This window comes from Oratosquilla oratoria, chromosome 12, assembly GCF_046742065.1.
Source record: "Oratosquilla oratoria isolate Oo_2021 chromosome 12, ASM4674206v1, whole genome shotgun sequence".
NCBI classification, from domain to species: Eukaryota; Metazoa; Arthropoda; class Malacostraca; order Stomatopoda; family Squillidae; genus Oratosquilla; species Oratosquilla oratoria.
In genome coordinates, this window is record NC_134788.1 from 32,614,577 (window position 1) to 32,632,013 (window position 17,437).

The 17,437-nt window shown below is 38.4% G+C and overlaps 1 protein-coding gene across 2 annotated transcripts; it reads right to left on the reverse strand.

Annotated features, from left to right (window-relative positions):
- Positions 1–339: 339 nt before the first annotated feature.
- Positions 340–10,837, reverse strand: LOC143031283 (uncharacterized). Of its 2 annotated transcripts, none has more exons than XM_076194917.1 (2): positions 10,810–10,837; positions 340–3,820 (listed from the first exon to the last, which is right to left on the reverse strand). In XM_076194917.1, exon 2 carries the CDS (start codon positions 3,633–3,635, stop codon positions 2,667–2,669), a length of 969 nt encoding a protein of 322 aa, XP_076051032.1. In that variant the 5' UTR covers positions 3,636–3,820; positions 10,810–10,837; the 3' UTR covers positions 340–2,666. The 2 variants fall into 2 exon arrangements, with proteins under 2 accessions (XP_076051032.1, XP_076051031.1); XM_076194916.1 differs by lacking the exon at positions 10,810–10,837 and adding an exon at positions 10,478–10,581.
- Positions 10,838–17,437: the final 6,600 nt, after the last annotated feature.

Here is a 17,437-nt window from a genome sequence, read left to right on the forward strand (position 1 = left end):
TTTTCTTTTTGGGTGGGTCAAATTTGTGATCCTGTCATGTATAGAATGTCTACAAAGTGACCTACGGTATTATTTATAATGAGGTCAAAATTATCTTCTTCAATTTTATGACCCTTACATTGGTGCAGGAATATGATCTCTGAGTGCCACCTAGTTTGATATTCCATGTACTTATACATTTTTCTCTATATTTTTTGTACTCATTTAGTATTTCAAGAATCCATTGTGTGATAACAATGACAGAACTGACAACAATATGTAATACATATCTTATATATATATATATATATCTTAGTAGTGGTATGAAATAAGAAATAATAATAATGTCTGATTGTTTATTCAAACTTTCTAAGTTTGCAAATAACTAAATATACATAATGAAATAAATTGTTAACTAATTCTCAACTTGTTTAGTTCTTGCTTCTAACTTCTTATTTCTTCTCTTTTCTGTCTTGGCATTGACTCACTCCTTAAATACACTATCTAAATTCACTGAATTTCCATATAATTGGTAGTTTTTCACTCACGTATATGCAAATGACATTTTCTTAAATGGTTTCTAAATTACCGGTACTTTTCTTTATCTGAGTCACTGGACTATAACTTTGGTCCCAGTCTGCACTGGACTCAAGGAGGGTTTCTCCAATTTCCATCAACTTTGCCAAGTCACAGAACTATTCATTCAGAAGAGCAAAAACTAAATTGTGTAAATCTTTATATCATTTAGGATTTATATTTTTTCATGCACAGAAAATTTGAAATCATTAAACTAATTATTTCTGCACTATCAGCCAGAAAATCATGAGAAATCACAATATGAAATAGTGGGGGTATCATGAGAAATCACAATATGAAATAGAGGAGGTATCAAACACTGACCATTCTTGATTGATTTATGGACTTTTTGGCTCGAAGGCCAAGCGCTGACCATTCTTGTATTTCACCCTCAGAGAATCTGTCCTGTAGATGGGCATGGCAGTTTTCATTATTTCATTCAGCCATTCACTCGCTAGCAGGTACCAGTTTGTTTTTTGCTTCACACCCTTTGCTTCCTTTGAATTTGACATAAGTGAGTGGAAGGCAGAGGTGGATGGGGTGAACATGAGGACGAGATGGATGGAGGGGGTTAAAAAGATAATGAAACAGAGGGAGATGTCTGTTCAGAAAGGGAAGGGAAAAGGCAGAAGATACGGGTGAGTGGAGAATGGTTGTGCATGGATGACACTGTAATACTTGGAAGGGAAAGGGTGGGGGATGGGGGGTTAGGGAGAGGTTATGAGTATATAATATTTTGATGTAGCCCAGAGGAATTTCTCCCCAACTTCAATGTTTCTGCATGAGGGGACAGAGGGGTGGAGGTTGCCAATTAAATGAAGTGACCTTGCTGTGGATTTGCTGTATCTTCCTGTATTGCTTTTGACCCAGGGCAATGGGCGAGATGCAGGGATGACCCTTCATCCAGGAGGAACCATGATGAAAGGGAGGAAAGGGTGGCAATTAGGAGTGGAGTGGGTGGGGATGAAATGGGAGTGGAATTGTGCCTTTTGACTTTGGCCAACTCCCTTGTAAAGGGGGAAAAGCCTTTGGTATATGTAAGTATGTTAGTTGTAAAACATGGGTGCACTCACACGTGCATACAATTTAGAAGAAACATTTCTCATGGCACAGGTCACACTGGAATGGCTTTCCTCTAGTGCCATTCACCATATGAGGAGAAGCCACTTTTATATGAAAGCAGAATTGCACAGGTCGCATTGGAAAGGCTACTCTCCTGTATTCACCTCGGATCTGCTGCAGTCTCTATCGAGACAGCCAGACACCACCCTACGGCAGTGAGCTCAGAGCTCATTATTGCCGATCTCTGGGTAGGTCTAAGACCACTCACACACCACACACCGGGACAGCAAGGTCACAACTCCTTGATTAACGTCCCGTACCTACTCACTGCTAGGTGAACAGGGGTTACACGTGAAAGGAGACAAACCCAACTTATCTCCACCCGGCCGGGGAATCGAACCCCAGTTCTCTGGCTTGTGAGGCCAGTGCTTTACCAATCCACCACCGAGCCGTATATGTGTGGGTCATCACATGATATTTGGGCTAATTCTTTGGTGATAAAGCCTGCATCGCAAAGGAATGGTTTCTCTCCAATTTGGGCCTTCAAATGCTTTTTGAGAGATCTCTTCTGAGAAAGCTGTGTGAGAGCACCCTTTTGTGAGAAGTCAGGATCACACAGAAAAGGCTTCTCTCCTGTATGGATCACATGTGATATATGAGATTACACTTATGTGGGAAAGCTTTATAGCACAGGTCACACTAGAAAGGCTTCTCTCCTATGTGGGTCCTAATATGCTGTGTGAGAGAACCCTTTTGTGAGAAATCAGGATCACACAGGACACACCGAAAAGGCTTCTCTCTGTATGGATCGTCATGTGATATATGAAATTACACTTATGTGGGAAAGCTTTATAGTACAGGCCACACAGGAATGACTTCTCCCCTGTGTGGGTCTTTATATGCTGTGTGAGATGACCTCTTTGTGAAAAAGACTTATCACACATGCAACACTGGAATGGCTTCTCTTCTGTGTGGGTCCTCATATGCTGTTAGAGAGAACCCTTTTGTGAGAAAGCAGAATCACACAAGTCACACTGGAAAACTATTCCTCATGTGTGGGTCATTACGTGATCTTTGAAGTGGTTCTTTTGTAGGAAAGCTTTATCGCTTAGGCCACACTGGAATGGCTTCTCTCCTGTGTGGGTCCTCATATGCTTTGTGAGACAACCCTTTCGTGAGAAAGCTTTATCGCACATGCCACACTGGAATGGCTTCTCTCCTGTGTGGGTTCTTATATGCAGTGTGAGAGAACCCTTTTCTGAGAAAGCTTTATCACACATACAACACTGGAATGACTTCTCTCCAGTGTGGGTCCTCATATGCTGTCTGAGTTCACATTTCCATAAGAAAGCTTTACTGCACATGACACATTGGATTGGCTTCTCTCCTGTGTGGATCATCATATGATTTTTGAGTCGACTCTTATAAACGAAATCTTTATCACACAAACTACACTGGATTGGCTTCTTTCCTGCATGGAGCATCACATGTTTTTTGAGTTCATTCTTTTGTATGAAATTTTTATTGCACAGGCCACATTGGAATGACATCCCTCCTACATGGGTCATCCTATGCCGTCTGAAAGAACTCTTTTCTGGGAAAGCTTTATCACACATGCTACACTGGTATGGCTTCTCTACAGTATGGGTCTTCATATGCTTTGTGAGGTTATCCTTCCGTGAGAAAGCTTTATTGCACATGCCACACTGGAAGGATTTCTTTCCTGTGTGGGTCATCATATGCCTCGTGAGAGTTTCCTTTTTTAAGAAAGCATAATCGCACATCCCACACTGAAAAGGCTTCTCTCCTGTGTGGATCATAATGTGATCACTGAGATGCTGATTTTGTGAGAAAGCTGCATCACACAGGTTACACAGGAATGGCTTCTCTCCAGTATGCGTCCTCATATGCTTTGTAAAAGAGCTCTTGTGTGAGAAAGCAGAATCACACAGGTCACACTGGAAATGCTTTTTCCCGTGTGGCTCACCATGTGATCTTTGAGGTGACTTTTGTGCCATTTGAGATCACCCTTTTATGAGAAAGCAGAATCACACAGATCACACTGGAAAGGTCATCACATGATATTTAAGATGACTTGTAATATAACTGTGGTGCAGATATCACATCAGATCCTTTTCAACATATAACACATATGGAATCTATGGATATCTCATCCAAAGAAATGGTGATTGTTAACCTTATCCTGAAAAAGAAAAGAAAAAATATATATATAAGATTGACATCTCTTTGAAATTGTATAATACACTGTAATAGGGTAATATGATTACGGATGTTTCATACATAAACCATTTCATAACCGAGTTCATTTATACCTAAACAGAACCTTTGTACCTGTCATCACTTAACGTAAGTAGAAACACTAACAGATATGGTGCTATGATATTGCATTATACTTTTTCATTAGAAATGTGCTGAAAATCATCTAATAGCTACATACATACTCACCCCACCACAAACCAGAATGACTCAAATTTTGCTCTCACTTTTTCATCATGTCACAACATTTGGAAATGGGGAAAGGGCCAGCCATCTACAGCAGTCCTATTTTAATATAACTCCATATCATTCCATGTTTGGGCTCACAAGACCTGAATCTAAATATCACCTAATCTAGGAAGGTTTATCCAGTTCATTTCACTCAAATAACTGATACAAGTCACATCATCTAAGATACACTGGTATGTGGTGTACCTGTGTTACTACTTTAGCAAAATGTAACAAACAGTATTGATCTAAGGAATTGTAGAGGTACTTCCCATATTTTGGTCTTGTCATAATTAATAAAATACTTGTCTGTCTAGTAGAAAAAACTATCATATATACCTACTAAAATAATCTCAACAACCATAAAGTACTCAGGCAGGAACTCCTATCAAAGGTGCAATCCCAGTAAATTTGAAAATGATGAGATGACAATGAGAACTAATCCTTTAATATTTTCAATCAACAGATCATTTATACATAAGAGTCATTGCATACAGTACACTAATCCAGTCATCTTTCAGAAAGCCTGTGACATCTCCTTTACCATTTCTGACAATTGTGTGATATTTTTGAAAGAAAGAAAAATCCTTATTCTCTTTGTGGAACTTTTATTTGATATCAGTATTATCTTAGTTTAGATGGTGTCCCTGCCTATTAGCATTAATGAATATATAGTTGGATATTATGCAAGCTTTGGTCTAATTTGAACATTTCCCACATCAGCTTCCATTACAAAATGCTTCTCTGCATGCCTAACCTTGAGATGGTGTCCATCTATATATTCATGCTACTTGACTGCTAGAATTTATTTGGTCATATCTATACACACACACACATAGCAACTTCTTAAATATAGCAAAAATTTTAAAGATGGTAAACTGGCCATTATAATGGTGCTTGACCTGACCTATTCATACTGTTTCACTACAATATAAACACACAGTTGTCAGATCAACTTCAACATGAGGTACTTTCCAACCAATGTACCATCTATAAGTAGTAGCAATAGTTTATACCAATAGGCCTTGTCCCTTGTCCTCCTATATTGGGAGTGACAGAGTCAAAACATACACCCACATTTCACAGATCTCACACCCTTTCGTTTATCTCGCATTCACTTAGCTGTGCTCCCTTAATGAGAACCATCTTGTCAGGGGGGAGGGGGGGCTTACATGTCCTTATGACCTGGCAAGCAAGACTAGAGGGGGCTTCAGGCCCAGCTCTTCTTTACTTGGAGGGGAAAGGGCCACCCATGGTACCTAGGTCGTTAATGAGGGACAAGATGAAATAACTCCTGAAAGTAGGCTGCCTGTATATGCCAACAGTGATACCTTCCAGAAGGACCATCATAAGGTTGTCCTGTGTTAGATGGTTGGATGACTGGACTGGGATGAGTTGTGGGGGGGGGGGGTGTCTCATATCTGTTGTGAACAAACTTTCGATTCATAAAGAACATCTTTTTAAAATGAGTGGTTACTATGAGCACGAGATACCATGTTTGTGATGGCCAGTGCTCACTCCCCTCAGTCCTAGTAGGTGGTCGCCCTTGGCCCCTGGAGACAATTAAATTACAAAATATCTATATGGATACACTTAAAAAATCCTCTTGTCTTTGAGGGGAGGTCCACCAGACTTGAAACATCCCTCTCTGGACATGATGGTAATGCTATGTATTTCCAGGTTGGAGCTCGTATTCCCACTGCTGCTATTTATCATGCTGGAAGACCCCCCAGGTCACCTCCCAAGTCCTGTCTCGACACCCTTCAAATAATCAACATCAACACATCCTGATCATAGCATGCTATCCACTCCATTTTCAAGCCTTTCAGAACAATTCTCCACATCCTTCTCATATATGATGGTGACTGTCTTTCCAATTGATGCTATGTGACAATTACATCTGATAATACTGCCAGAACTGCATATGAGGCAATAAATTCCTTACATCCTGGAGGCAACAACCTAACTGCTGAGATCATTTGATCATGCAATGTAGCTGACAGCGAGAATGATTACTGTCCTAACCTCCTCGATAATGCTAAAGAATTTGACCCCAAATTTCACCACACCCATACACCTTACTGATTTGTGGCATACTATTAGGAACACAAAAGTAACTTTATCCATGCTGCTAATCATCTAGAAATAGAGAATGGAGTGTTCCCTACGAAATATGGTAAAATTGTGTTGATCTGAGGTAAAGATACAAGTCACACTCTTCAATCTACCTTGCCCTTTAGATGGATTTTTTTAATCCATCAAACCACACTGAACATTTAATTACTGTAAAGGGCATACCTAGGGCCATGACCTATGCAAACTCTCAGAAATATCAATTATGTCCTAATAATACTCAATAAGCCACAAAAATAAGGGAAAATAGTAACATGATCATACATTTTATGGTTCACGTCTTCCTGAGTGAATAAATAGTCCTTTTTCCTTCCCAGTAAAAGTTTTCATTAACTACCTTTTACTGTGTTATCAGCGTTATGAGTTCAGTCACAAAAGGAAGAATAGTACAAATTGTCCCCAAAATGGTCAGTACTCTGCTCTTGACTCACACCCTAGGTTAGGTTATGAATCAGAACCTTATTGGTTCCATTGCAGAGAAGCTCACCCAATATGCTCTCAACAATGCAAAGAGTACTGTCTTGAAGAAGACATTCTTCAACTAGATAATATTCAGTTCATTAGTCTTGGTACTGCCTAGTGAGAACTTCATTTCAGACATACTCCTCCTCCTCCTCCTCCCTGTACTCCATCAAATACCTTTAACCCATTAAATTCCGATGACAATATTCTTGTCATTTGGTCAAATAAAACAAAAAATCATAAAACACCAAAATGTTTGATCAAACAGCACCTGAAAAATATTTTTCTGGTGCTGTTTGATCAAACATTTTGGTGTTTTATGATTTTTTGTTTTATTTGACCAAATGACAAGAATATTGTCATCAGAGTTTAATGGGTTAAGGCACCTTCCTGTCTTTCTCAACCATCAATTTCCCCCCGTACCCTGCTCCTGCTGTTACAGTCCAGAATAAGTTGTCTATTTTGTAAAATCATCCAGATAAACCTTCCACTGTATCTTCAACAATTCCCTCCACCTCATCTTTAGCAAAGCATTCCATTACAAAATCCTCTTTTACATCACCAAAACCCTCCACAGTATCCTCAGAAACATAACAGACTCCCATAACAGAAGCCCATTTCGTATAAGTCCATGCTCATATGGATTCCTAATCAAGAACTCATAATATAGTAAACCAAAAACAAACACATTTTTAAAAAACAAAACCAGACATATGGCAATTCATTGCCAAATTTTGTTGCCAGACCCCCTGATATCCATCCCTCTGAATCCCCTCTCCCTCAATAGGACAAAGTCCACCTGGCCAGACTACAGTGCAGTCACCATTCAGCCTTTCTAATTTACCAGAACAGGCTGGATGACATCATAAATAACTGTCCAGGATGTAACACTTCATCCCCATTCTATACAACACATTATGGAAGAGTACATTGTACACAATCACGCACACCAACAACACAATATACACTCTACAGGATATTTTGGGAAAACCCCATTCCAGCCATGGCATTCCTCAAGAAGACAGGACTGCTCGGCCTCAGTCACCAGAAACATTCCTGAGGATGTGCCGAGTCCCTTCACTCAACAGATGTCCTCCCAATAATCCTTTGGGAGCATCAAATGGCCCCTCACCAGATTCCTACAGCTACATCAGAGCCCCAATCTGGGGTTACCGGTGAGACAAGCATCTCTAGACAAGACAAACCTCAGCAGCCGAGTGAAATATCAAGGAAATTCCTCTCTTGACCTCCCCTTAAACCATCCTCAAAATAATAATATTCAAATTCCTCCAATAGAATTGCCCCACCTGTTGTCAAGAGACAGCACAGTCAACCCCAGAATTGTTTCATTTACTTCTTTTATAGAGGATGAGGCATTAGGAATTCTAAATTCAGGCACTGAAATTTCTCTCAACTCTTCTAATGCCACTGCAACATATTTTACTGATAATTTACATTCTGGAGCATTCCAAACATCTGCTACCTTGATGGAACAATCACTTGACAGCTGTAGTGTGGGTGAAATGTGCTGCTTTCTCTTGTCTTTGCTGACATCTTGGGTACCCCCAGTGTATGGAATCCTTCTGACTAGCATAGGTTCTGGCTTGATCAATCCTAAAAATTGCACAATGTCTTGGAAAAATATACCTCCTCAATTACAGCCCACATCCCACTTATGCAGGTGTGGAATAGAGTTTACAAGATCATAAGGAAATTTTCACCACCTATCCCTCCTGTATAGTATTATCTCATGCTGGGGATAAAGTGGGTGATCACAAAGTGTGTGCTGATATATTTGCATATCACTTTGCATAGTAAACTCACTTATGGCATACCATCGACACCATTTGGAATCTTATGGAATCAATTTTGCCTCTACTAAGGGTGAATCTTATGTCCCTTTTTACATCTCAGAACTGAAGATAATTCTATCACAGTCCAAAAGAATCACAGCGCACTTACAGGATGCAGAGATATGCCTCCATAACAACAGGACACATGGGCAAACACTGAGCAGAAAACTGATGGAAGAAAATACAGTAATCCTACACAGAGAACATGACACCAGGAGATTATGAATGATGGAAGCTGTGTATATTCACAACTTAAAACCTGCTATAAATGTCCAACAAATGCCTGTTTCCACTCTTCCCTCAGCTAGAAGCTCACAAGCAACACACGGAGCTCCACAATGACTTAGACAGACAGCACCCGATGAAGTGCCACCTTCCGCACAAAGGTCACCTCCCCCAGTGCCAACATAAGCAAATATCACCATTTCAACCTAACACAACTATACATACACTCCTAAAGATGGCCGAGTGAAAGCTGAAAGACGTCTCGAGTTATCATGGATTTTAGAAATTTACTTAGTACCTTCACCTACGAATATCGGAACACCGTAAGAAAAATTGAAAAAGCAAACTACAAACTGAATATTGCTGTAACTGCTGTTGACTTCAATAGAACATGTATTCTGAATGGCCTTCATCCCAAATATATATACATACATATATAATATATATATATACAGTATATACTACATAGATAGATAGATACAGACATACATGTACCAAAGGCCTTTTCTCCCTTACAAGGGAAGTAGCCAAAAAAAAAAAAAAAAAAAAAAGACATAAAATCCCCTCCCACCCATTCCATCCCCACTATACTCCCATTCACCCACCTCCCTCCCTCCCTCCCTCTTATCTTGGCTCCTCCTGGATTTTATGGATGAGAAAAATGAGGACATAAGCTTTTGCTATTACAAGCAGCAAAAAAAAGTTTATACCAGTATTTTTTATATAATCAACACATAAGTGAGTGCCGTATTTATACACTGTCTGTCAATTGTACATACTTTTCACACTTATGTCTTAAATAAAAAATACTAGCATAAAGAACCCTTTTTTTTTTTACTGATTCTAATAGCCAAAAATTATGCCTTCATTTTTCTTATATATATATATATATATATATATATATATATTGTATGTGTATATATATATATATATATATATATATATATATATATATATATATATATATATATATATATGTGTGTGTGTGTGTGTGTGTGTATTTTTTGTTTCAATTTTGATCATTGAATTCCTTGTCTTTTTCTGATTCTAAATATGTATACATTCATATAACTTTTATTACCTTTGTTATGGTCGCCATATGTTAGTGAATCACATATAACCTTAAAATATCTGAATGGTTGTTCGGATTGACCTTAAAATTTCAGAAATATGCTTAGAGCTCTACAACTACCTATACACCAAATTTCAGCAAAATCGGAGAGATGAGTGTGTTATGCATTTGTTGATCTGACAGAGAATACCCCTATACCAAAATGTTCGTCAGTCTCAATTTTCTAAAAGTCGATACCAAAGTTACTATTGATTTCTGATACTAATACATGGGGCTCAAGTATTCAATAATAAGAGCTAGCCAATGATGGAGGTAAGATTTACAGCTGTGAGACCTGATCTAACCTAACCCTTTTGTAAATATTAAGATGTTCACACATCTCAATATTTTTTTTCTAAACAGCAACTGACATTACTATTAGTTTGCGGTACTTATAGCTGGGGTTCAAAATACCCAGAATGATAAGAGCTTGCTGATGATAGAGGTAATACTAGCTGTGAGACTGAGAAACATCTTGATAAATACCGACACGACCCCTGCTCAGAATGCCAAATAGAATTGAAGTGCAGCAAATACCAAATGCGAACATATTACGCATGCACTAAGATACCTTAAAACTATAATCATTGCACTTGCAAAATGAAGAAGGTACACTTGTTTGGCCTGTACGAAGCACAGCCACGTATACCAGCTCTACAACGTGCTGAAAAAATCTAACTCAGGGCCTGTCGGACTATGACGTCGTATGTAAATAATCATGAAATAATGGCGGTGTAGGTTTTCTATTAAATGTATATATATAATCCGAGAGTTAACACCTTCACGTGGTGAATAGGCTTGAGAATTTTAATGACTACAAAAGCTATGTCGATAGAGAAAAAAATCTCTGCAGGGTCACCCATATCGAACAGGTTTTGTAAGAAAGATAAAAAAGCAGCTCACACGCACAGTCGCAGGACCCACTGTAAACTGGTACGTCACTGATGGCGAACAGGGAAATTCCTCATAGATATATGGGGTACCGTCATAATGACGGCGTGGAGCATTGGGCACCCTATAGATATAGGGCTTCACCGAATGTAATGAAAAAGGTGACACCAGAGAAATATCTCACCAGAAACCAGTTAGCACGGAGATGAGATTACTGCCAACCCCCTTTCATAGCCAACATGAACAGCACATCAATAACAAAGCCGGGCGTTCCTGTTGGATCATCGTCTCCTAAAGGTCCAGCCGCATTGCCTTGTGTGCTTACGAGTAGTGTGCCACCGAATGTGAGTAAGCACTGTCCAAGCAGATCCAAGTCTTGGACATTAAACAACATGAAGAAAATTAAGATCTATACCTACAACGTAAGAAGTCTCTCAGAAGATCACAGGCTGGAGAGTTTAATGGAAGAACTAGACAGCATCAAGTGGGATATCGTAGGACTGAATAAAGTCCGAAGAACGGAAGAAAAGCTGATACAATTACAAGATGGTCACCACCTGTTCTACTATAGAGGCAAGGGCAAAGAAAGATCTAGTGGAGTAGAATTCTTGATCAACCGAGAGGTTGCTGTTAACGTAGTCAAATTCAATAGTTTGTCAGACAGGGTAGCTTGGATTGTGATTAGGCCGTGTAAAAGGTACACTGTAAAATAGTTTTCAGGTTTATACACCAACTTCACAGAGTTCAGACGATGAAATTGAGTCGTTCTATGATGATTTAAATCAGGTAATGGATCAAGAAAAAAGTAAGTACACGTTGGTAATAGGCGACTTTAATGCTAAAGTGGGGGAGAAGAAGGGAGATGAGACGTGCATTGGTAAGTTTGGAGTAGGTGAAAGAAATGACAGAGGCGAGATGTTAGTCAGTTTTGCAGAGAACTGCAACATGAAGATAATGAATACTTTCTTTCAAAAGCGTATAGGTCGTAAATGGACATGGAGAAGTCCAAATGGAACAACAAAGAACGAAATAGACTATTAGGAGACGAGAACAAAAGCGTTAGCAATGTTACGGTGATAGATAAAGTCAATATAGGTATTGACCATAGAATGGTAGGTTGCACAGCTAAATTCAATTTCAGAGCCGAGAGAAATAAACTAATTTTAAGAAAGAAAATAAGTCTTGCAAAGGTTAAGGATAACAATGAGAAATTTCAGTTAGAAATCAAAAATAGATTCGAAGCCCTAAGAAATAACGAGGACACCGTGGAAGCTAATTTGAATTTAGTGAATATCATTAGGGAATCGGCAAAGAAAGAAAGAAAGAAAAAAAAAGCAGAGAAAACAAATACTCCAATGCTACAGATGACCTAATTTAAAGAAGAAGGACCATGCAGATTAAAAGGAGAGACGAAATAGAAAGAGTAGAACTAAACAAGTTTATCAACAAAAGGCAGAGATTAGAGAAAAGAGAGAGAAACATAGATGAAATACAGGAAACTGTTCGGAAAGGTAAAAGTATTAAACTGACCTAGAGCAAACATGGTTTAGGAAAACAGCAAATGATATGTTTAAATGATAGAAATGGAGAAGTCATTAAATGCAGGGACAGGATGGTAAAAAGAGTAGAAGAATTTCACCAAGAGCTTTACTCGTCGAGGACCGTAGTTGAGTCAGTATATTCATGTGTAGACGTTAGTAGTGTACCAGAGATTACAAAGGAAGAAGTAGAATTTGCTCTAAAAACTATGAAACGAGGAAAAGCCCCTGGGAAAGATGGTATATCGATAGATCTATTGAAAGACGTAGGTGAATTAGTTCATATTAAATTAGCTGAGTTGTACACTCAGTGCTTACGTCAAGAAAGCGCTCATGATGCGTGGCGCAATGCTATAGTGATTTTGGTTCATAAAAAAAGGAGACCAGAAGGACCTTAGGAACTATCGACCGATTAGCTTTCTATCAAATGTATATAAAGTATTCTCCAAGATCCTTACAAATAGACTAAGTCAAGTTTTAGATGGAAACCAACCGAGAGAACAGGCAGGCTTTAACCCATTAAACTCCGATGACAAGATGTCTTGTCATTTGGTCAAATAAAACAAAAAATCATAAAACACCAAAATGTTTGATCAAACACCAGAAAAGTACGACGTCAGTCCTCGCTTCGCTCGCGGACTGACGTCATACTTTTCTGGTGTTTGATCAAACATTTTGGTGTTTTATGATTTTTTGTTTTATTTGACCAAATGACAAGACATCTTGTCATCGGAGTTTAATGGGTTAAGAGAGGATATTTGACTCTAGACCACTTGCAGGCGATAAACCAACTAATCTAGAAAACGACAGAATACAATATACCTTTGTGTTTAGCTTTTGTAGACTACGAGAAGGCCTTTGACTCGGTAGAACAAATAGCAGTACTAAACTCGCTACGCAAGCAGGATAACGCTATAATTCGACTACATAAAGATACAGAAAAGATTATGACGGGGATAGGAGTACGACAAGGCGATACAATTTCACCCAAATTATTCAAAGCTGCTTGGAAGATATTTCCAGAAGGTTGAGTTGGGAAAAGAAAGGTTTAAAGATTAATGGCGATTGTTTGAACCACCTAAGATTTGCGGATGACATTATTCTTATTTCAGAAAGAGCAGAAGACTTGCAAGATATGCTGAGTGATCTAAACAAGGAAAGTCTCAAAGTAGGTTTATAAATTAATAAAAGTAAAGCCAAAGTAATGTTCAACACGAAAGTTCAAAGTAAAGAGATTGTAATTGATGGTGAGTCTTGAAGAAGTTGAGGAGTATAATTATTTAGGGCAGATGGTGAAAATGACGAAAGATCATGATAATGAAATAAAAAGACGCATTACAATTGGTTGGAAAGTGTTTGGTAAGTATAATAAAATCCTGAGAGGCGCTCTACCTTTGAAATGTAAAGTTCAATCAATGCATTCTGGCAGCAATAATCAACGGGTGTGAGATTTGGAAACTAAGGAAGGCAATGGAAACAAAACTAAGGACTGCACAGAGGAGAATGGAGGGATCAATGATGGGAATAACGCTGAGAGACAGAGAGCAAGTTGGGTGAGAGAGCAGACTTGAGTGAAAGATATTGTGGAGACGGTAAAAGAGAGGAAATGGAATTGGGCAGGTAAGTTAGTGCGAACGATTGATGAGCGATGGAGCAAGTGTGTTACTGAGTGGACGCCGCGAGATAGGAAGCGTGGAAGAGGGAGACCAGATAGAAGGTGGAGAGACGAGATCAAGAAGTTTGCAGGAGTGACGTGGCAGATGATGGCACGGTCGTGTGATTCGTGGAATGCTATGAAGGAGGCCTTTGTTCAGCAGTGGACTCAGGATGGCTGATTTTATATATATATATATATATATATATATATATATATATATATATGCAAGTAATCACATCACCGCGATACAAAAATGCAAAATAACCACAGAAGAGAAACTTGTAGACAATAAGTACTTTCGTATATTACATCTGAAGATGTAATATACGAAATTGTTTATTATCTACAAGTTTCCCCTCTCTTGTGGTTATTTTGCATATATATATATATATATATATATATATATATATATATATACATATATATACACATTCAACCACATTAATTCCCTTAATTCTATGCCATCACAGTCGACAATGACAAGCTCGAGGGAAGCATATATACGAAAACTGATACGTGGTCAAGCTAAGTGGGATAATAGTTGCATAAATTTACCTTATAATAAATCAATTAATGACTTGTCTTATTTGTTACCAAAAGAAAAAGTAAATTTTATCTTCAATTATCCCAACAACTTGTTCAGTAAAGTTGTCAATATACATCATAGATCCAAGAGTAATACAACTCCTGGAGTTTATAAGTCACCTTGTTTAGATTGCAGGGATATATATTGGGGACAAATGGGTAGAGACCTCACCACCAGGGTCAAAGAACACAAGAACTCTGTAAAATATGGGCAGGAAAATTCCGCCGTATTTCAGCATGTCGCCAACAAAAACCGTCGGATAGATTGGGACGATGCTGAAATAATTTACAAATCTAAAAGCAGTTTCAGAAGAAAAATGGTAGAATCCTCTTTGATAAACAATTTTTCAAATTATAACATTTCTTATGGTCAATGGTCACCAGATTGTATATCTTCATTTGCAATAAATAAAATGTTACCTTCTATATTAGCAGTGGACAAAAGCCACCAAGGTCCACACAACGCCGGGCACGTGACCTGAGCCCCCATCCCTTCCTGCTTACCTCATTACTTCTTATATAAATACACATTGTTCTCTGTAATTCACATCTGCTGAAGAGGATTACAGTTAGTGATCGAAATATACAGATCTTTATACTTTCGCTTATTCTTCTCCGAAAGTGGGTCATCAGTGTTATTTTACAAATGTGCTACGACATAACTTTGTTTTGATATACATATGTGTGTGTGTGTGTGAATATATATATATATATATATATATATATATATATATATATAAACTCTCCTACTTCCGACAAGTGTTTCTGTCATTTTGACACAAACACTTGTTGGAAGACTAGCCTGCATAAAGGATTTGATGAAATACAGTACATACCACGTTCCACCCGAGTGCCCTCGGCAGAATGATTAGTCCGTAAACTAATTCGTTCTGTTTTGAAGGGTCATGGTGGAGTAACGGTACGGTCTTCGCCTTGTACGAAGCAAGCCGCTCTGGCGAGGGTTCGAATCCCAGTAGGAGAGTTTATTTCCAAATGTCAAAATGACACACACACACACATATATATATATATATATATTATATATATATATAACGTACGTGTGTGTGTGTGCTTTCCGAGGTTTATAGGGCTGGTACCTATTCGGACCTCTACCTTGCCGGTGCTCCGGAACTGTTCATACATGAACACAGGAGAATGTCTGCTGCACAGTATGCCAGTGCAGTGACGATCTCCAAAGGAAGCTAATATATCACAGACAGTGATGTCCAAGGTGTGCAGTGGGCGGGAGCCATTACTCAGTGGATGCTCTTCCTAACCTCTGCGCCGAATTCCCCACGCGGTTACGAGACGCGCGTTCTACCAACCCAGGTGATGTTAGGTTATTCAATCATGTAATTGTATTACGTCGTTGGGTATGCGGGCATTTGCAATCGCGTCACACATGTGATCTTTAGAATAACACGTTTGTGTGAAAGCTTTATCACAAAGGCCACACTGGCTTCTCACCTGAGTGTTTCATCATGTGATATTTCAGTTTATGCTTTTGTGAGAGAGCTGCATCACACAAGTCACACTGGAACGGCTTCTCTCCTGTGTGGGTCCTCATATGCAGTGTGAGAGAACACTTTTGTGAGAAAGCTTTATCGCAAAGGCCACACTGGAAACGCTTCTCACATGCTTTTTTGAAAAAGCAGAATCGTATAGGTCACACTAGAAAGGCTTCTCTCCTGTATGGGTCCTTATATGCTTTGTGAGAGTATCCTTTTTTGAGAAAGCAGAATCACACAGGTCACAATGGAAAGACTTTCTCCTGTTTGGGTCACCACATGATCTTTGAAGTGACTTTTGTGCCATCTGAGAAACCAGAATCTCACAGGTCACACTGGAAAGGCTTCTCTCAAGTGAGGGTCATGACACAATGTTTAAGATGACTTCTGATGTAGTTGTGCCACAGCTGTCACACAAGATCCATTTCATCATGTGATGTGTGAAATGTATGGATATCTTTTCTAAATAAATGGTGATAACTACCCCCATCTTGAAAAAAAAAAAAAAATAAGATTTACATCTAACTCTTTGAAAGTGTGTAATACACAGTTATAGGATTGTGGAGGTTTTGTACACATACCATTTCATGCATCCCTTTGTATCTCAACAGAACCTTTGTACATGCCATCTCCTTACATAAAATACTGTAGGTAGAAACACTAACATATATGGTGCAATGATGTATTGTATTCTACTTTTTCATTAGAGATGTGCTGAAAATCATCCAATAGCTACATGAATACTCACCCCACCCCAACCAGAATCACTCAAATTTTGCTCCAGCTTTTTAATCACATCATGAGATTTGGAAATGGAGAATGGCTCAGCTGGCCACACTAGTCATATTTTAATATAACCATGTCACATTACATGTTTGGCCTCACAAGACCTTATTTTGAAGCAAATCTGGATATGTATGCAGACCTAGGATTCTTTTGAATTTACAAACCTGGCATTAATAGATTGTATACAAAGTGGCTCCTGCTATCATTTTATAATGTGGGCAAAATTGTCTTTTCCAATTTTGTGACTCTGACATTGGTGGAGGTACTGTATGTGCTCTCCGAGTGTCGTCTATTCTAGTGTCATATTATGTAATTGAAACACCTTTTAAATTTGGGTTCCCATAAATAAGACATATCATTAGGCATATATATTGTATTTTGTATTAATTTTTGCACTAATTTTGTATTTCAGGAGTCCTTTGTGTGACAAAAATATTTAATGTGTATTCTATATTGATCTGATTAGTACAAAATGAAGCAAATTAAAGATAATACTAATAACTATTTACCTTTATTTAAACTTTCTAACTTTGCAAATAACTATACATAATGAAACAAGTCCATTA

What these genes read in the sequence shown, in the direction of transcription:
- LOC143031283 (XM_076194917.1), bottom strand. Translation starts at nt 3,635, where the DNA reads ATGGCACAAAAGTCACCTCAAAGATCACATGGTGAGCCACACGGGAAA.